Source organism: Channa argus, chromosome 14, assembly GCF_033026475.1.
Source record: "Channa argus isolate prfri chromosome 14, Channa argus male v1.0, whole genome shotgun sequence".
Lineage (NCBI taxonomy): Eukaryota > Metazoa > Chordata > Actinopteri > Anabantiformes > Channidae > Channa > Channa argus.
Window position 1 is genome coordinate 446,157 of NC_090210.1, and position 22,377 is coordinate 468,533.

At 38.3% G+C, this 22,377-nt stretch overlaps 1 protein-coding gene across 1 annotated transcript in view; it reads left to right on the forward strand.

Moving 5' to 3' along the window:
- large1 (LARGE xylosyl- and glucuronyltransferase 1) overlaps window positions 1–22,377 on the forward strand; it is a 129,022-nt gene that overhangs the window by 49,843 nt on the left and 56,802 nt on the right. Inside the window, exons 3-6 of the mRNA XM_067474409.1 lie at window positions 6,291–6,589; window positions 10,323–10,405; window positions 20,995–21,118; window positions 21,908–22,079. Coding sequence (XP_067330510.1) covers window positions 6,291–6,589; window positions 10,323–10,405; window positions 20,995–21,118; window positions 21,908–22,079 — 678 coding nt within the window. The remainder of the gene's footprint in view (window positions 1–6,290; window positions 6,590–10,322; window positions 10,406–20,994; window positions 21,119–21,907; window positions 22,080–22,377) is intronic.

A 22,377-nucleotide genomic window follows, 5' to 3' on the forward strand; every position in this document is an offset into this window, starting at 1 on the left:
ATACTGCTTGATTGTGTGTGTGTGTGAGTGTGTGTGTGTGTGTGTGTGTGTGTGTGTGTATATATATATATATATATATATATATATATATATAAAAACTTTTGGGTGAAATATGGAATGCACCTAAAATGCCCTATAACCTTTAAGATAACATAAGCTTAATTTTACCTTCTTTACATGTCCTTACAGTTATGTCCACACTGTTCAGTGTTTCCGTACTTATTGCAGAACATGCTGTTCTCTAACATTGTGATTAACCGAGTTCTAGTTCAATGACAATTTGTAATTAAACAGTCCTCTTCATCATGCTGTTCACATTTTGACATCATGAGACCAAGACACCACCTAACAATTGTTAAGTTATTAGGACATTGACATTTCTTTATTGTGGCATACCCACCACTGTTAGTTTTTGTTTCAATGAATAGTTTAAGATGAAGAAATTACCATTGCATGCTTCAACTTAAATGCCCTACTTTAAATATATTATAACATTACTGTAGCACGAGCTTTTGTTTGTTTCTTTTTTCTGGTCCGGAAATTAGATGTTATAATTGTGTTTCATGCATGGTAATGCCTAACTGGCAAAACAATGTCTTGGTGCTATAAACTCCTTATCCAAGTGATTAGACAAAATAGCAATCGGCTGAAAGGTGAGCACCTGCCATCACATGATAGCTGTATTGAGACTCTTTATTTCTGTCTCTGTCCCTGTCTGCAAAAATGGGGCAGCTGTAGCTTAGTTGTAGAGCATTTAACCTCAAACCAAAGCGTCAGTGGTTCAACTCCTGTTCCTTCTACTAATTGTAAATTGTTGCCTCTGCCCAGCAAATGTTTGTGTGTGCTCAGATACCGCTTTACAATTGATGACAACTGTGAGCGTGACAACACTGTTAGGAAACATGCTGTAGAGTGTCGATTAGCCAGATTAGAGCTCAGCTGATTAGCTGTAGAGCCCTTTTAATAATCTCTTTTTTTTATTATATCGCATACACACTGTTTGTATTAATAAAATTATTAATATCATGGTAAGTAATTGCATGTTTTTACTTTAAGCCACAGTATACAACTTTTTCAGATGTCTATACTCCAGAACTTATGCTGGTAAATGGTCTGCTTATATAGCACTTTATTCAAAAGGGCACTTTGAGTGTGCGAATGGGCAAACAGGCAACAGGGACATGTAAGCTAGGTTTTGCCTGGCCCATGAGAGCAACTTGTGTCTTGCCAAAAGGTGCTCTGCAAATTGAGCTACAGCCACTCAATCCTGACACGCTTCCAGAACAGCACTGGCAGCAGTGCAGAGATTTTCACATTTAATAATTCATGAACAAGGGTCATCGTCGTCGAACAGATTAGAGAATTTCAAATATATCTATCCATTTGCTTATCACATTTAGGGTCACAGGGGGCTGGAACCTATCTCAGCTCTCTTTGGGTGAGAGGCGGACTACACCCTGGACAAGTCTCTGTCCTGTCTCATGGCCAACACAGGGAGACACACAGAGAGACAATTAATCATCTATTCATTATTCACTAACATTTACACCTATGGGCAATTTAGAGTCACCAATTAACTTAAGATGCATCTCTTTGGACTGTGGGAGGAAACTGGAATACCTGGAGAAACAGACACAATCAAGGGGAGAACATGTAAACTCTACACAGAAAGGTCTCAGCCAGTTGGGATTTGAACCAGGGACCTTCTAGCTATAAGGCGGCAGCGCTAACCACTCTACAACTGTGCTGCCCAATTATATCTGCTTAATTAATAATTTTTGGATTATTAATTGTTTATTGTAATTTTATAACAACAGTTACTTGACACTGGATGATGAGTGGCATTGTGCAGCAGAACATAGTAGAGCAGGGTAATGGAATGCTGTTTGGAGCAGCGTGCATAGCAAGTACTAGCTGAAGTTGCATATTGTAGCTTAAATTTCATATCAATATCAAGTTAAACCAAACACCAAGAGCTACTAAAACTACATGAAAATGTCTGCTTTGTAACCATGAAACAGAGATGGAAAATGGAAAGCTAGCTTTATTAAATGGCCTGTCATTGTATAGTACTTTTTTTACATATTGGTACCGAAAGAGCTTTATACTGCTTCTCAATTACCAATTCACAATCACACACCAATGGGGGAGCTGCTATGAAGCTGGCCTACCCTTACTGGGAACAACTATGGTGGGGTTCAGTGACTTGCTCAAAGACACTTGAGCATGTGACAGGAGGAGCCGAGGATTGAACCAACACTGGGATTGGTTGAAGACTGCTTTACCTCCTATGCCACAGTTGAGGCTGACTGGTACTTAAGGCTGCTTACAGTTACTGTGAAAGCTAAAATGTATTACTACTGTTTAAAAGAACCTTGAAAAATATGAAATTTCTTTTCTTCGGTGGATGAAAGGCACAGCATACAATCTGAAAAGCTGAGATACAGCAGAGATGCAGTTATGTAGAGAATTGTATTTCAATGTTCTTACTATCTAATGTAACAAAAAGCAACAAATAACAGGAACCTACAAACAATGTTCCATCAGTGCAACAGTCATGTTATACTCACCACACTGCAGTTTTATCATTCACTCATGTCATCTCTTCCTAAAAATCATTCTAAAAATTCTAAAATGAGATGTAAAATGTGCCAGAAGTGTTATAATAAGAAAAACAAATGTAGAAGCAACTTTAATTAAATGGTATATGTGCTGTGGACATTTGCTTTAGCATAGGAATGAAAGGTCTATCGTGCTTCTTTATCAAATAATATATACTGTATTAGAGTAGAGCCTGTATCAAATGGAGTATAGTTAGTTACTATTAATACAGCAAATAATGGGGAATTAAGAATATAAGCCTGCCTCTAAGATAACCCTCTTGTTTCCACTTGAGCTAAATAGTTGCATCCTATTTGAAAATGTTTTCTAACATTTGCGATTTTCTTCCTGTGCATTAAACAAACCGTTTCAACAACAAGTTATGGCTGTTTGCTTTAAATAAGTTTTGTTTGCAGTACTCTTTCAGTGTTATTCAACTGATATATTTGCATCATGTTATATTTTTCTGAAAAGTATGTGAGGTCAATCTAATTGGCATTCTCCTAAATCTATTTTTATGAAGTTTATGGATTGTAATACTGCAACGCATAGAAGCCAAATATGCATTATTAACCTCAGTGTGTAAACCAGTAACCTGCTGGTAATGTTTCTGTCAGTGTAAACAGCCTTGCATTATACTGTTATGTTTTCTCCCTTGTGGGGAGCATTTGATTCATGTGTTTTTGCAGGGAGATGATGAGCTTTCTGACAAACACTTAAAAGCCAAATGAATTGGTCTGGCCTTATAAAAGACCAGGTGCATCTGCTGCCCGCCCTGAAAATGCCATATGCCATCTGTGAGCAGCACAAACAAATGGTCATTGAGTCCGGTTTAGTTGGATTAGGCCCAGAAAATCCACTCTGCAAATTAATTAAAGCTTGATCAAAATGGAGTGCAGAAGGTGCTTTGGTTCTGCAGGAGAAGGATTAGCAGAGCCCCATGATTTAAAGAACCTGTGTTTATCTTGTCTTCCTTTATATCTTATGGCCACAGGGGAGAATAAATCTGAATGGAAAACAGTGTACCTTATTAACACATTTAGTTAGAGAACAGTGAAGCCAAAGCTGACGAGAAGTTTTGTAACATTACTTTTGTTCAGTGTACGCTGTGTTTAGTGGTAAAAGATTTCTGAAAAATGAAAAGGGCTGTCATTTATTGGGCTTTTGCTCTGTAGGTCTGTCAAGTTCAGAGATGCTTATTTAGCCCTCTTTCAGATGGAGATCACAGCATTTTGCCATGAAGTTGACACTTCTTTAAGGTAGCTACGAAATCTGCTCAAGTAATCTTTTTGCACCGCTGCCACATCCTGATATTGGAGATTTTATGGTTAAAATAACAAATCATAATCCTTGAATTTTTACACACACGTTCAAATTGTATTATGTGACAAGCCAGAGGAGCCAGGAATACAAAAACTTTAGCAACAGTCAGCCAAAATAAGTTGTTGTCAGAGTTGTTTTCAGAGTTGTCAGAAGGTTCCTTGAGTCCAGCATGATCATAAATTATGATCACAGATTTGGGTTCTGCAAGTAACATGTTTTTGACCATAAATCAAACTTGACACCCCTGGTCTAGCAACCCCTGAAGCTGCTGCCTCTCCCCTTGTACTGTATCTACTGCCATTGTCTTTTTTTTTCTCATGGCAGCATGTTGAAGAGTCCACAGTGATCCGCCATGCTGGCAGCGTAGCTTACAGGACAGCTTGGCGGCATACTGGAGCAGTAATTCCTCCTTAAATTCAATTGATTTAAACTTTATTTATATAGAACCAGTTCAAAAAAAGTCATCTCAAGGCACTTTACATAATACAGACAAAACATGGCAGTTGGGATATGTCAGATATGTAGAGAATACACAACAATTCCCCTTTGATGAAGCCCTAGGCAACAGTGAGGAGGAAGAAACCTCCACCAGAACCAAGCTCAGGGTTGGCAGCCATCTGCCTTGACTGGTTGGGGTGAGTGGAAAGTGGAAAGAGAAAAGAAAAGAAAAGGGCAACAAAAAGCAAAAAAAGAAAAGTATTGGGCAGGTTGGTAGGACCAGTAGCTGTAGACCGTACATATTATGTATGCTCAAAATAACAACAACTAATCAACAACTTGTTCATGTTAACTTATAGGCATTTCATTATATTCTAGTAGTATCTCCTAATTTAATCTGACTTTTTATGTTTTTAAGTGTATCAAATGCAATTATGTTTGGTTAACATCAATTTGTCAGTCTGACGAATCTGACACCATTGAGTTATACATCTTTGACATTTTTTGTTTACCAAACATTTACTACATTCTTTTAAATGTAACTAATTAGAAGTGCATTATGAGTTTATTTGATGAAAGAATATTATAAAATGTTAATTTTGGACCTCAAAATTTGTAATCCATTTATAAAGCTAAAACATGGCACTTGCACACTGAATGTTAAGACTTATAAAGCATATAAAACCTTAATTATTATCTGATATGGATGTGAATATGAGCTTTTAAAGAAAAACAACAGTGTTTAAATGTCACTAATAATTTTTTAATAATATATAAAATCTGAAATAATGTATCATGCCAAAGTTTCAATATAATGAGTGAGTCCAACAATTTATCTGATGTTAAAATGAGACTGTATGTAGTCCTGGTGATTGCATAATGGTTTGCTGCTATGCTCAAACAAGATTACATTTACCATGTACTAATTCTGAGGGGGCAAATGAAATCCTGTTGAAATCCTGATGAAATTTGTCCTTGTTGTCCTGAATCAAAGTAGTCATCCTGATTAATGAACAGCATTGAATGAACAGCAGTAGATTGATAACTGGAGTAGTAAGCATAAACTAAGCAGCTACAGTTTGGGCAAAGGTTAAAACAATAAAAGCTAAACTTCAAAAGGGATGATAATTTTCATAGGCACTGTACACCAATTAGCCACAACATTAAAACCACAGTTTCATTACCACTGAGTGAACCCTACTGCTGGGGGCTGTAGGCTCAGTAGTAGAGCATTGGGTTGGGATGCAGATGGCCACTAGGAAAATAAATTACCAATAAGCTTAACAATGTAGGCCCACTTTGGCTTAGTCTTTCTTAAATGTCAGGTTTAATTTCAAAAGCAGTGTGATAACATTCTTATATTTACCAGAAGTAAATACTTCCTACAGACTGAAACTGTGATTCATAATCCAATGTGGATGTGGCAGTTAGTGTGATCAGTTTAACACTTCTGTTGTGTACATTACTTGGCTTTTAATTAATGAGAGGGTATTGAGGAAAAAAAGTTAGTTAGTTTCAGTGAGTTACAGTGTCAGAAAGCCAGTGCTTGAACTCAGAGTAAGTATCTCTGCTCAGGACAAATCATTTTCACGTCCATACACTCAATTTACTGACACAATGCAACATTGGCATCCTGGGGTAAACAAAATGCCACAAATGGCAGTAAATAGGATCTGCATTTAATTTAATTCCTTCCAGCCAATACATGAAATAGTTTATAAGAAATACATAAGTTTTAGAATTGTTATATTTATACTATAATGTAAAAAATCTGATACAAGTCTTAATAGGTAGAAGACTGTGTTGCCTGCCACTAATCTGCAGCCACATTAGGTTTTGTTACATTAGTTTAGTGACACACATTTTTAATATCTTAAACTTCATCAATGATGCAGATTTTCTTGTGTATTCTGTGACCTGACCCACAGTGAGGCCTGTCCCGCTGTCTCCACTGGAAGCCCAGTCCTCTACGCCGGTGGGTGGAGCAGGTGAGAGGCAGGCCTTAGAGATGCGGGTTCGGGCAGTGGAGGAAGAAAACCGGGCACTGCGCCGGGAGCTCAGCCGGCCACCCAGGAGCCCATCAGGACGCCTTCCAAATGGCAATCACCGTGGCAACCAAAGCCGAGCCCATTCAGAGGAGGGCACTGGTGACAATGATGGCCAGAAAGCTGCTGCAGTTGGAAATAGCTCAGACTGTGTGCAGCAGCCAGTGGTGGATAAATGTGAGGTAAGACTTCAGTGAAAATCACCTCTGTAATTGTAACCACAAGATGTTCAATTATTACCAAACTCCAAACATTTATGTGGTGATGCAGCTTGACCTTTTTCAAGAGCTGCATTTACACATTGTGAGACTATATTATAGCCTAGCTCCAGCTTCCTATAAGGCTAATACTCCAGTGGGGATGGTGCTGTTGTCCTGTTCAGAAGTGGTTCTGTCAGGACGCTGTATAATGTCAGAGGTTTAACATACAGTGATGCTGAAACTGATAGTACCTTACAGCATGACAACACCTTAGTGAGGATACCTACAGGTATTCGGGTGTCTCACTCAGGAAACAGGCTCAGTACTACAGTATCAGGGTTGTTATATTATTGAAAAAGTATTAGAGTAATTGAATTGCTAAGGTACTGAGATGTTTTGTCTGGTTAGCAGATGTAAGTACTGTAGAAATGCTTTCCGTTGTAATCTGTGTTGTTCTCTTCTATTATTTGACTGTCACTATGCTCAGAGCAAAAACAACAATTAATGTGAGGTAGAGTGCAAAGCCTGGTATTAACTATTATTTAGCTCCAAATAAAATGTAATGTGGTTGAAATTACATGTCATTGGAATGGTCTGCACTTATATAGCGCTTTTCTACCTATTGGCACTCAAAGCGCTTTACACTGCTTCTTATTCACCCATTCACACTCACAATCACACACACATTCATACACTGATGGGGGAGCTGCTATGCAGCTGGCCAACACTCACCGGGAGCAACTAAGTTGGGGTTCAGTGTCTTGCTCAAGGACACTTCGACATGTGACCGGAGGAGCCGGGGATTGAACCAACAACTGTGAGATTGGTGGACAACCGCTTTATCTTCCTGCGCCACAGTCGCCCGTGGCCTTCTGCATCCCAACACAATGCTTCTACCACTGAGCCACCAGACCCCCCTTGGGACGAAAGTTGCGTCAATGTGTAAAACGCAATAAAAACAGAATGCAGTGATTAGCAAATAGAACATAAACAACATATCAGATGTTAAAACCGAGACATTTTTAACATTTCATGGAAATTATTTGAATTATTATTATTATTAATTATTTTGAATTTGATGGCAACACATCTCAAAAAAATTGGAAGAGGGGCAACAAAAGGCTGGAAAAGTAATTGCTGTTAATAATGAACAAAAAAAATTTTCAGGAGCATCTGAAAAATAATGAGTGTAAATGGCACCAGATCAGTAACATTGTATAAAATGAGCATTTCAGAGAGGCAGAGCCTTTTGAATGTAAAGATAGGCAGAGGTTCACCAATCTGTAACAAACTGCCTCTTAAAATTGTGGAACAATTTCAGAAAAATGTTCCTTAAAGACTTTGAAGATCCCACAGTATACAGTATATAATATCATCAAAAGATTCAGAGAATCGGGAGGAATCGAAGGACAAGAGGGGATGCTGTACAATGGTAAACATCTCCCTGTTCCAACTTTTTATGAGATGTGTTGCTGTCATTCAATTCAAAATGAGTTAATATTTACCATGAATTGGTAAAATGTCTCAGTTTCAACATCTGATATGTTGTTTGTGTTCTATTGTGAATAAAATATGGCTTGATGAAATTTGCAAATCATTGCATTCTGCATTTGCTTGTCTCTTAATTCAGACGACAAATAACAGCATCTTTAGACACACACTTCTCACCGCCAGGTGAGATGCCCTCAGATGGTTTCTTATCACTGCCTTCAACTTTCAGCTGTCACTCACCACCTGTTTTTATTTACAGCAACTGAGGAAAAACAGACCTTGTTCAGTGTTGTAAGAGGAGAACTCTTACAGAGAAGGCAGCCTGACTCTGGCACCCTTCGAACAAAGTTTGAACATGACCCCTGTTCATTTGGAGGGTTTGCTCAGCTGCCCTGACCCTTGCAGGGAAAATGCTCAAGAAACTCAGAAAGGGATAAAGAAAATGCAGAGTTTTGACATGTCAAACTGGCATCAGGGAAAGACATTTGGAGCAAAAATTGTAGCCATAACCACAGGTTTTGGGGAAGAAGCCCAGGACAATATTCACTGACTGTTTCAGAATCAGTTTGAGGGAAGGGAATTCCAACTAACACTCAACAGTCATACATAGTACAAGAACACTGCAGTGCACTTTACATTGCTTTTCATTCACCTATTCGCATTACAATCATGCACACACTCACACACCAATGGAGGAGCTGCTATGCAGCTGGGCTACACTCATCGTGAGCAACTATGTTGGAGTTCAGTGTCCTGCCATTGTAGTCAAGTAGACTACAACCCTTAGAACCGTTTTTTAGATAAACGGTTCTGATGTGCTGCAAACAAAGTTTTTATGTTGTGCCCACTGTATGTGCAGACCACGTTTATCTGACCATAAAACAGTTTTCCATTTTGTCTCAGCTCATTTTAAATGAGCTTTGTCATAGAGCACATGACGGCATTTCTGGATAGTGTTCACATATTACTTCTTTGATTGATACAACTTTAACTTTCATTTGTGGGTTGCACGCTGAACTGTGTTTACAGACAATGATTTCTGGATGTGTTCCTGTGCCCATGCAGTGATGTCCAGTAGAGAACTATGCCTGTTTTTTAATGCAGGGCCAACTTAGGGCCCAAAGATCACATGCATCCCGTTTTGACCTTCGGCCCTGTCCCTTCCGCACAGAGATTCCTCCTGAATCTCTAAATCTTTTGATGATATTATATATTGTACATGGTGGGATCTTCAAAGTCACCACAATTTTACAAATTGTTGCACAATTGTTAGACTCAGATTTATGAACCTCTGCCAATCCTTGCATTTAAGAGGCTCTGCTTCTCTGAAATGCTCCTTTTATACCCATTCATTTTACTGAGCTGTTAGTAACCAATTAACCTAATTAGTTGTCAAATACTCTTCCATTTGTTTTCCAACTTTCTAACTTTTTGGAGATGTGTTGCTGCCATCATATTCAAAATGAGCTAATATTTTCCATGAAATGATAACATTTTTCATTTTCAACATCTAATTGTTGTTTATGTTCTATTGTAAATACATTATGGGTTGATAAGATTTGCGAATCATTGCATTCTGTTTTTATTTACATTTAGGTATCTTCCCAACTTTTTTAGAATTTGGGTTGTAATAAACACCCATTAATTTTTTTAGAAACACTTCTTACACCTCCAGAGCTAAATTTAATGGTGCCAATTTGCCAAAATATAAACACATAAAGGCTAAAAACAGCTTGACTTAGTAGTATGTGATTTTTTAAATACAAATAACAACAAATTATTTGGACCAGTATTCTGTACTTCCTGCATTATAGAGAAACGCAAAGCTTTTAGTCCACTGGTCTTTTATAGTGGGACATTTGCTGTGTTGTGTCGTTGGGGTTAACAATAGTTATATTGTTGTAAAAACAGAATAAGTATGAAAGAATATCCTAAAGAGGCACTGTTTTATATTTATGTTGTTTCATGTCTAGGAGAACCAATACACCACTATAAAGTTGAATTTAATTGAACTACTGAACAAGGCAATAGATCATAAGCAGCTGACTTGATATCACTGCAGTGAAACATAATTATCCTTTGGTATGTTCCACTGTATGATTTGCTCTGAACCCTATCATCTTAGCTGAAAATCACAGTGCCTTGTATCTCCTCTAACATGTACCTACACCATGTCATACTGAATGAGTTTCTCTCTCTCTCTATCTGTCTGACTCCTTCACAGACCATCCACGTGGCCATTGTATGTGCAGGCTACAATGCCAGCCGAGATGTGGTGACTCTGGTTAAATCAGTCCTCTTCCACAGGTACAACAAAGTTTTTTTTATTGCTATTACTTTTTTAATGTTTTTTACCATTCTCACACAAATCTTGTTACATAGAAATAAAATGTATTATGTGTTTTAAATGTGTATATTTTTTTAATAACCTTCGATGTGTGGTACAAATGAAGGAATCAAATATCCCCATTGCTTTATTAGTGGTATTCATGCAAACATCTTTCACCATCACAGTTCTACCTGCACTATTTAGTAATTATGTCCAGCGTTGCAGGTGACTTAAGCGTAATAATTAGAAAAGTAACTTTAACTTGTGCTGACAGACACCTTCATACTGTCCCACTTTTTTTCTGACCTGAGAGAATGAAACATTGCAGTGACTGTCACAAATTTACGTTAGGTTTATGTTAGGTTAAAAATGTTTAACCTAATTATAAGTGTCAAAGTGGTGTCAAATAAGAATCAAACACAGCTGGATCTCTCCAGGAAATAAGGATTTATCACTAACTGAGAAGCCGACCGCAGCAATTACAATTAAAAATTCCTTATAGTTAGAATGCATTCGAGTCGAAGCTCACAAATGTCACACACTACTGGAATCAGCTGAGCTTTTGCTTTCCAGGAATCTCATTCCCCATGTCCATTTAGCCTGACTGAAAATAGAATACAGTTTGCAGTCTGTAGTATTACACTTTATCTTCAACTTTATTTATATAGCACCAATTCACAACAAAGTAATCTCAGGGCACTTTATAGAATAATGTCAAGATTATAAAGATGTATAGAGAGAACCCAACAATTCCCCCTGGAGCAAGCCATAGGAGAGGAGCTTGATAGCTAAAGGCTCTACCTCCCATTCTACCTTTGGAAATTCTGGGAACCACAAGTAGGCCTGCATTCTGAGAGCGAAGTGGTCTACTGGGATAATATGATGCTATGAGGTCTTCTATATATGATGGAGCCTGAACATTCAGAGCTTTATATGTAAGAAGCAGGGTTTTAAATTCTATTCTACATTTAATGGGAAGCCAATGGAGAGAAGCTAGTGAAGGTGAAATATGATCTCTCTTGCTAGTTCCAGTCAGCACTCTTGCTGCAGCATTTTGGATTAATTGCAGGCTCTTTAGGGAGTTACTGGGGCATCCTGAAAGTAGGGAATTACAGTAGTCCAACCTAGAGGTAACAAATGCATGGACCAGTGTTTCGGCATCACTTTGAGACAGGATGCTCCTAATTTTGGCAATGTTCCGTAGGTGAAAGAAGGCTGTTCTAGAGATTTGTTTTATATGTGAGGTAAAGGACAAATCTTGGTCAAAAATAACTCCAAGGTTCCTTGCAGTAGTACTGGAGGCCAGACTTATGCCATCTAGAGTAACAATATGGTTGGACATCATATCTCTGAGATTTTTGGGCCCAATTACTATGACTTCAGTTTTGTCTGAGTTTAGAAGTAAAAAATTGTGGGACATCCAGGCCTTTATGTCTTATGTCTTTAGTAACTGATTATTTTCATCTGGTTCCATAGATAAATATAGCTGGGTATCATCAGCATAGCACTGGAAATTTATGGAGTGTTTTCTAATAATGTTGCCTAATGGAGACATATATACAGTAAAAAGTATTGGTCCTAACACAGAGCCTTGTGGAACTCCATAGCTAACCTTTGTGTGCATGGAGGATTCATCATTAACATGAACATATTGAAATCTATCAGATAGATAAGATTTAAACCAACCTAGTGCAGTTCCTGTAATTTCCAATTTCCAGTCTCTGCAATAAAATGTGATCAATGGTATCAAATGCAGCACTAAGATCTAACAGAACAAGTATAGAGATGAGTCCATTATCTGAGGCCATGAGAAGATCGTTGGTGACTTTAACCAGTGATGTTTCTGTATGGGGCGACTGTGGCGCAGGAAGGTAGCGCGGTTGTCCATCAATTTCACAGTTGTTGGTTCAATCCCTGGCTCCTCCAGGTCACATGTCGAAGTGTCCTTGAGCAAGACACTGAACCCTAACTTAGTTGCTCCCGGTGTGCGTCTTCCAGCATAGCAGCTCCCCCATCGATGTATGAGTGTGTGTGTGAGAATGGGTGAATAAGAAGCAGTTTAAAGCGCTTTGAGTACCAATAGGTAGAAAAGCGCTATATAAGTGCAGAACATTTACTATGATGAACTCTAAATCCTGACTGAAAGTCTTCATACAAATTATTCCTATAAAGGTGATCACATAATTGTTTTGCAACTACTTTTTCAATTATTTTAAAAATAAAGGGGAGATTAGATATTGGTCTGTAAGTGGCTAAAAAACCTGGGTCAAGGTTTTTTAAGTAGTGGTTTAATTACAGCTACCTTATAGGCCTTTGGTACATAGCCTGTTTCTAAAGATAGATTGATGATATCTAATATGAACGTATCTATTAAGGGTAAAGCTTCCTTGAGCAGCTTAGTTGGAATAGGGTCTAGCAGACAGGTTGCTGGTTTAGATGAGGTAATAATTGAAGTTAGCTCAGAGAGATCTATGGGTAAAAAGCAGTCTAACAGGGAGTGGGGCCTTATCGATGACTCTAGCACTGCTGTACATGAAGATCTATCTGTAATTTTTGGTGGGAGGATCTGGTGAATTCTTTCTCTAATAGCTACAATTTTATTCATAAAAAAAGTAATGAAGTCATTGCTGCTCAGAGTTAAGGGAATAGTAGGCTCAACAGAACTATGGCTCTTAGTCAGCCTGTCTACAGTGCTGAACAGAAACCGGGGGTTGTTCTTGTTTTCTTCTATTAATTTCCTTTCTAACTTTCGTGTTGCCTGTTTTAAGTTGCGTGTTTGTGAACTATACCATGGAGATCACCTCTGCTGGTTTACTGCCTTCTTTTTCAGAGGGGCAACACTATCGACTATTGAACGTAGTGAGGCTGCAGAATTGTCAACAAGAAAATCTACTTGTGCAGGAGTAACATTAAGGAGACTACTTTCCATGTATTAACATATGGTGAAGCAAATGATGAAAGAATAATTTCTTTAAATTGGTTGACAGCTAGTATTGAGCATAACCTACTGTATGCAGCTAATGAAGTGTAGATTTGCATGGTCCAGATTTGTTAAAGGGTAGAAAAACATAGATGCCCTCTCTAAAACGAAACCTAAACAGTAAATTTTAACTTACAGGTTCGTCAGATGACACCTGGTGAGTTGGAAAAACAAAGGCATCAGCAGCACAGCTAATATGCTAAAACCTGCAGGCAGTGTTTATTCAGAGGGGCATAAGGGGTCAGCATGTTGGATTGTCTTTTGATAGTGTGGGGCATCCTGCTAAATGACTGAAAGAATGTGATGTGATGTAAGACATCGAGTTTCTCCACAATCTGAGCCAACAACAAAGTGTCCTGAAGCTGTATTTCTTCTCTCTACTGTCAATTTGTAATGCAGTATTGAGTATGTGCTAAATTCAATGTGAAACAAGATTGAAAAGATGTAGCTTACTGTATATCACATAGTTACTATAGTTTCAGTTAATTTACAGCAGTGACATGTTGTTGAGCCTACTCTGTAAATCATATACATGCTATTAGACCTTCTGTTGGCTCAGTAATGGAGAGCCCTGTGCTCTCACTGTGTGAGTGATGGTCTCCCAAATGAAAGATGGATACCTCCTGTATTCATTCACCCAGCCAGACATCTCATCATTCTGATCTTTCCTACAGCAGCTGTATATGTGCTTTCAGGATAATCCCAGACTGTCAGCAGCTTACAAACTAAAAGCTTGAAATTTGCTGTGTATTTATTCCTGAGAGGTCAGTTATTTTACTTGTACTGATGAAAGCCGGTGGTGATCATGGACACTAACCCTGAAAAGTATCTGAATGTGACCACAGTGCGCACTCTGAATCAGTGAACATTGTTTCATCTGTCATATCTGTTACACAAACCACTTACACTAAAATGGTTAAACTGAATGATTGGAGCCCAGGCACCACCACTGAAGGTCTAAAGAGCCCTGAAAAAACATCACATTCTCACTGATTGCCATAGTCCCTCCTCCCATAGTCAACAAGACTACTACACTTCAAAGCAATTAAGCAAACAAAACAGAAACATGTTTACAGACCATAAATCTATTCCTCATATTAGAAACTCACAATCAGACAAGCATCCTGTCAGATTAACAGTCTAGACCTTTACAATATACTTGTAAGCCAAATTACTAGTAGTTAATCAGAGTCAAACTAATCAAACAAATGGCAGATTGAAAAATGAATGAAAACAAATAATCTTAAAGATCTCAAAAGTGTACTCTTTTACCCTACAGCAATCTCCTCAGTTTTAACTATTAACAATGCAAATAAAAATTTGCATAATTTCTTACATCACACTTCAATTCAAGTCATTTTATTTTATTTACCTTAATTAAATTTTATTTTATATTACTTTACTGCAAGTTCAGGCGAAAAACCCTGGGAAAATTCCTGAACGATCCCACACACAGAGAAAACAGGCGAAAAAACCCCCAATGGTCACAATGGTCAGTTAAGCAGCTTTGGCTAATTTAAAAGAGTCATATGGGAGGCACTAGTCTCTATTCAGTTTCCTTAAGGCAAGATCGGCATATTACTACATTGGATCATTCAACTATGGGGCTTATTCTGTTTCTTAAACCAAAGATATAGCTGTGCTAGACTCAGTCTTAAAATAGTCTTAAAGTATTACACAGGGAGTAATTCATCTGACAGATTAGCTGTAAAAAGTCCATCCACCTTCCAACTGAGTTCAACAAGATCATCCTAGTACTCACACCACAGTCATTTGACAGTGTGCATTGTTACACACAGCACTTCCTCCAAGCAAATTCACAGGACCCTGATCCAATCAACACTGGCAATATGCATCCAGGATTGCAGATGAATGGGGTTTGAAGTGAATTTGAAGCAGACATTCTTCTCCCCACAGTTTGTCCCAATCTTCAGAGGTGATTAGTCTCAGTATGTCTTACACAGGTGTATGCTGCACAGGTGTAAACACCCTCAGCATTGGTTCTTCCTCCTGGCTTGAAAATAGTGTCTCTGTTAATAACTTTTGAGATCAAACACAGCATGATCTACTGTCCCTTCATCCCAGTAGAGCAGTAGTAGTCAGAAATTTTAGCATGGACTTTAGGGATAGAGTTAGGCTCTTCCTTCCACTATCTGCTCCAAACTCTCTTCCTTCATCATCCTGCTTGTCACTCTTACTGCAATCTTGTTCATATTCATAAGTCAGTCACAGTCTGATCAGACATGTCACTTATATGCGACTAAAGGTGCACCTTCTTTACAGCAGCCTTTTAGCTGCTACAGGAGCAGATAAATTTAGCTTTCTGAAGTGTAAAAGATGAAGGCGCAGCTCAGTTGCATGGGTAAGCACATGCACAATAAAAATGTAATAAAAACTAACTGTAATAAAAAAAAACTTCAAGCAAACACAAAATGACAACAAAATAATGCAGAACAAACACAAAAAAAGGAATAACTATCAGCGCGAGAAGTGTGCAGACATTGCAGCTCTGAACTTATCATGACATTACCCAGAGAATGTGAATGTGAGAACACAAACGTTTGAATCGTTTGACAGTAATGGCCTTTACCCCGTCTCTTCACAGTAGTATAAACTGTGTGTGATGTCTGTTTGAGCCCATGTGTGACATTTCTGTTATGCATCTAGTACTTTGCTGTGCTGGAAACAAAACAATATTTCTGCAGCACAGTACAGTACACATAGCCACCAGATGCAGTGTTTCTAGTAGTGAGACTTTGACTCAGCCAATCTAATGTTGTGTGCTACATGTTTAAAAGCATCTTGCATGCCATCAGGACCTGATTCTGCTACATTCTCCTAAACACTGTGACATACCAAGCCAATGTCAAAGAACTAGTGGCGACAACTTATGTCATCTTTTTCTTCGCAGACAAGCGACTATTGTTTCATAATCTATATTGTAGGCATACTGAATTGAGATGAACATGATGGTGTGTCTGTGTTCAGGTCACACTATGGTAAAAAACTAAACCTCATGAGACATTAATTGGCACTCAAAACGCTTTACACTGCTTCTTATTCACCCATTCACACTCACAATCACACACACATTCATACACCGATGGGGGAGCTGCTATGCAGCTGGCCAACACTCACCGGGAGCAACTAAGTTCGGGTTCATTGTCTTGCTCAAGGACACTTCAACATGTGACCGGAGGAGCCAGGGATTGAACCAACAACTGCGAAACTGGTGGAAACACTTTACCTTCCTGCACCAAAGTTGCCCACATTATTGTAGATAGTATGTGGTACTTTGCCTTATAATACCGTTTGTACTAAAGGTTGCGATATAATGCGATACATTGTATCGACATAAGTATTGGTAACTATGATATTGACAAAAATATTTATAAACAAACTAGGAGGTACCAGAGTAAAAAAGGGGATCAGAAGGCACCAACTTGTTCAGCCACCTTTGTCTCCATCATTTGGCAGATTCTACCATGGTAGGAGGAATAATGTGCAATTAGTTTGCTAGTCCTAAAACACCAGTGTTACAATGATTAAAAAACTATTGCTCTAAAATGCCTTAGTTGTCAGCCCTGATATTGGATGCAACTAAAATTTGCTTCTTCTTGTAGGATTAGTCTAGTATAAAGTCATAGGCTTGGTGCAGTTTGACAGGATGTAAAGACCCTTTATACTTGTACTGCTCTGACTGATGGCTTGGATGAGATCAGAATTCTGATACATTTTTATATCTCTCAGCCTCCAGCACTGATTGAGCAAGTGCACCTGACACATTCACTCCTTGTGCAGACTCATTCAGCACAAGACAGCCCAGGGTGCTCCCATCCTCCCCATCTCTTGACCTGATTTGAAAGTCCTGAATGGCTATTTTTCACAAGCTTAATCTGTGTGTGTGTGTGTGTGTGTGTGTGTGTGTGTGTGTGTGTGTGTGTGTGTGTGTGTGTGTGTGTGTGTATGTGTGTTTGAGTGAGTGAGAGAGGGAGAGAAATTTGGACGAAGCTTTAACCATACTGGGACGAATCTTCTGACTGCACACATGCCCTAAACTATATATATTATTAATTTTCTACTCAAGGCTGAATTACTTCTTCTGGGGCTTTTCAAGTCAATTCAATTCAACTTTATTTATACAGCACCAATTCACAACAAAGTCATCTCAGGGCACTTTACAGAATAACGTCAAGATTATAAAGATGTATAGAGAGAACCCAACAATTCCCCCTGGAGCAAGCCATAGCCAACAGTGGAGAGGAAAAACTCCCTTTAACAGAAGAAACCTCCAGCAGAACCAGCCTCAGGGTGGACGGCCATCTGCCTTGACCGTTTGGGGTGAGTGGAAAGTGAAGAAAGAAAAGAAAAGCGCAATAAAAAGCAACAACAAAACATCGGGCAGATTGGTAGGACCAGTAGCTGCACGGCAGAAAACGCACAGCTTCAAAGCCGGGGGACACCTGCAGAAAGGGACAAAGAGAGGGATAGAGAAGGACAAAGACAACTATGGGAGAAAACACAGAGAGTTAATGACATACAGTGGTGACAATTTTGGGGTTAGAGTAGAGAAGAGAGGGTCAAGAGGAGGAAAGGAGCTCAGTGCATTGGGGGGTGGGTCCCCCAGCAGTCTAAGCCTGTAGCAGCATAACTATAATAAACTATATGCTTTATTAAAGAGGAAGGTTTTAAGCCTAGACTTAAAAGTAGAGAGGGTGTCTGCTTCCCGAATCTGAACTGGGAGCTGGTTCCACAAGAGAGGAGCTTGATAGCTAAAGGCTCTACCTCCCATTCTGCCTTTGGAAATTCTGGGAACCACAAGTTCAGTCATATTATTTAACGATTTCTTCATGTAAATGTAGCTGTAGAATTAGTTCCTGTGAAAAGAAACCAGGTGCACATAAAACAATAAGAATAATTTAGCTTTAGGGCCTGAAACTAACAAATAGTTTTGTAATCATCAGTTATTTCTTTGAAATAAAGTAATGAGTTATAAAAAAATAACTCAGTAACACCTGTTTCAGCATTAATTGTAAAAAACACATTTCCTTATAGTTTTTTAGATATTCAAACTTTATTAATCAAACAGTAAATGTATCCTGTATTATTTATCCATAATAGAATGGCCAATTTATAAAACGTGTCTTCACAATTGAATGACATGGATAAAACGGTAAAATGTAGTTTGAGTTGTTTTATAAGTAAGTAAGCAAATCCTACCTAGCACCTTGTCAAAGCAATATTACTATAATGTCAGCTGCTGATTTAATATTAAATTATTATTAATTTTATCAATTCTTTCTTGCAGCCCTGGTTGATTGATTAATTTAATGCTACAGCCACAACTTTAGGGAGTTAGGCTAGGGGTTGTATGAGACTGTGAAAAAGTCTACTCTGCTCTGCCCGATTCTTCAGCTATTAGTCTTGACATGATAGTAAATCAGAAACTACAAAACTAGGTGAATGAAAAATAAATGAAATTGTCACTCTCTCAAGAACTTTTAGAAGACAGATGAAAATCCTTCCAGATGTTCTTAAAAAAGGCTTAATGTTGAGTAAATTAATATTATATGCTGTTATTTGGCTTTTTCTCCATGGCAAGAGTTGACATTTCATTTCAGTGTAAAGTGAAACTAAGAAGGGAAAAAAAAACAGCTTTTCTTAGAACCTCTTTAGGCTATACTTGTCTTGAGAAAGGAAAGTTATTCTCTATGAAAAATTATCATTAAATCAAAGACTTCTTTAAAAGGTGTACACTATAGTTTCCATAGAATGTTGCACTTGGATTCAATCAGGACAGAAGATGCAGTGGAAAGCCGAAGTGCACATCTGCCCTAAAAGACAAGAACTTACGAGAATCCTTTTTGAGAAACAGATTCCTCATGCTCCTGAATTGGCAACGTTATTGTATAAAACAAGCGAGAAACCAGTGTGCACAGACACTCCAAGTAGTACAAGAAGACTCAGGACAACTGGTCTGATGAGCAGTGTTTCCAAGAAAAAAATCAGAGGAAAAGCTTGCAGTGGGCCAAATTGAACAAACACTTGAGTTTTTGATGTCCAGAATGAAGTCTTGTGGACTTGGTGGTTGGATTCAAATGATGATCATGTGTTAGAAGCAGAACTCATTAAAAGATGATGGATACCTGCCTAACACCATCAGTGAAGCATAGTGGTAGACACATAATGATGTTGGGATGCTTTACCAATGGGAGAGTGGGTGATCTGCATCGTGTGTAAGGGACCTTTATTTAGCATGGATCCTACTCCATACTGAAAAGGCTTGTTGTAGTAGTAGTTATAGTTGTTGTAGTAGTAGTAGTAGTAGTAGTAGTAGTAGTAGCAGTAGTAGTAATAAAAAATTATTAAATAATTAAATTTTTAATGCATTTTTCATTAAGGAACAAATCTCAAAAGGCCTTTAAAAGTTCAGAAAGAGAGCCGGGAAATTTGCTGACTAATGAGTTCCTTGAGGTAGACCAGGGCTTTGCCATGGATGCATTGATATTTTACTAAAGCAATATATATTATATTGAATTCTGGAGACATGGAACCAGTGAAGGGACTTGAGGATATGAATGATGTGCTCATGTTTACGCACTCTCATCAGGATCCTGTCAGCACTGTTTTGTAGAAGCTGGAGTTTAGACAAGTTTTTCTGCATCAGATAGTGTGAGAATGGGACAGAGTTCTTGAGGTGGAAAAAAGATGACTTACACAGATGTTTTTTGTGGTTAATAAATGTTAGGTGAGGATCATTGTTAATGAGAGGGAAATATCCATTTGGGAAAAGGTGAAGGTGCTTATGAAAAAAGACTGGACCTGATGTGGGGTGCAGACCAGAAAGGCTTCAATTTTGGAACTGTCAGCTTGGAGGAAGTTTTTGCTCATCCATCTATGTCATTCACTCTGGGCAAAGAGTCATTGGGGATAATTTTATTTTGCAGAAGTTTTGTGACTGTGGCACAGGATCGTCCAGTTGTTGGTTCAATCCCTGCTCCTCCGGTCACATGTCGAACCCCAACTTAGTTGTTCCCGTGGAGTGTAGGCCAGCTGCATAGCAGCTCCCCATCGATGTGAGTGTGTGTGTGTGTGTGTGTGTGTGTGTGATTGTTAGTGTGAATGAGTGAATCAGAAGCACTTTAAAGCACTTTGAATACCAATAGCTAGAAAAGCATTGTATAAGTGCAGACCATTTACCACTGTAGGTGGATATTGTTCAGCAAGATCTAATATGTTGGAGAAAAACAAATTAATTCGGTCTGTTAACATGTTTTACATGCATTCAGTTTGAATCTGTGACTTGCTTAAAAAAATAATAGAAAATCTAACTCTGTCACGATTACATCTTTTAAAACATAATACCTATTGAACTAAGTTACTTATGAACTGCAGTGAACTGAAGAGACAAGCTTGGTTGTTTGTCAGAATGATCCAGTTAGTCCAGAAAGATTCCCTTAATGTGTCTGACAGACAGATTGGCTCTTTTAGAGGAACTATAGCAGAGAACTACCAGGGTGAATCTGTATCAGGACATTTCTGATAAAAACACTGAACTTGTTCAAGCTTGTGTTTGTGTGTTCACAGGCGGAACCCCCTGCACTTCCATTTCATCACAGACTCCATTGCTCAGCAGATCTTGTCCTCTCTGTTCCATACCTGGATGGTTCCTGCTGTCAGGGTCGACTTCTATGATGCAGATGAGCTGAAGGTGAAGAACACTGATTCTTCATCACCTCACTGTTCAACCTTGCCTTCAGCAATATGATACAATTCAAGTTTTCACAGAAAATTGTAATGTATTATTGGGTCGCTCCATGAAAAACACAAATAATGTTGTACAAACGAGTTTTTCTGCCTGTTCTGTCAGGTACTTTGAATCATTTGTAGAAAGCAAATGTTGTTATTCTTTTCTGTTATTCCATTTAAGTTGTGAGGAGTCAGAAGAGATGATATATTCAAGTCTCAGCATGCTTTTGTTGCATGCTGCTTTAAAAGACATTTCTAAGGGTTGAACAGATACAAATTTGATGATGGAGTTTAGATTGAAGTTTCACAGTAAAACCAAGCAAAACTACAGTACAATATGATGATCGCATGTCTGACCTAAAAAACAGAAATAGAATCTCACAACTGGCTCCAAAAGATCTACACAGGACGTAGATGTGCTGTTGAAACTTTTTAGGATTAAATTCCATAAAAGGGGTCCATGAAAGGGGAGCATCAATCATGTCAGATGCAGTATTTGTATGAAGACATTTGTTTAATTTCTACATTATGGATTATCACAAGAGAAGGCTGTAAATCAGGTAGGAGGCCAAAAATGATTACTCATAGCTGTATTCTTTTCTACTTACTAACCTGTTGCACACCACAATCTGACTGCTATGATTTCTACAAGCTATGAACTCTGTGTTCCTAAGATTATACTGTAAACTAGATTATTAACAATGCATCCAGTTTAACAGCAAATAAGCAGAGTCTTGTTTTTGTGTTTCAGTCTGAGGTGTCATGGATCCCTAACAAACATTACTCTGGGATCTATGGTCTGATGAAGCTAGTACTCACCAAGACACTGCCATCTGATCTGCAGAGAGTGATCGTCCTGGACACGGACATCACCTTTGCCACTGACATTGCTGAACTTTGGGCTGTCTTCCACAAGTTCAAAGGTTCAAGCAATTTTTTTTTTAACTCTTTATATGTTTGCTATATTCAATATGTTTGACAAATGTTTGACTATTTTATCTTCTACAGATTTTACTAGTACAGACAGCAATTTGATATAGCGGAGGAGAGAATTATTTGTTGGCCCTACTACCAAGCAGGACCACAACAGCACAGGGAATTCAAGTGTGAATGCTCTTATATATATCACACATGCCCTCTCATTTATTTAATATCTTAAGTAAGGTATAAGTTGTAACAATGGGCGACTGTGGCGCAGGAAGGTAGAGCGGTTGTCCACCA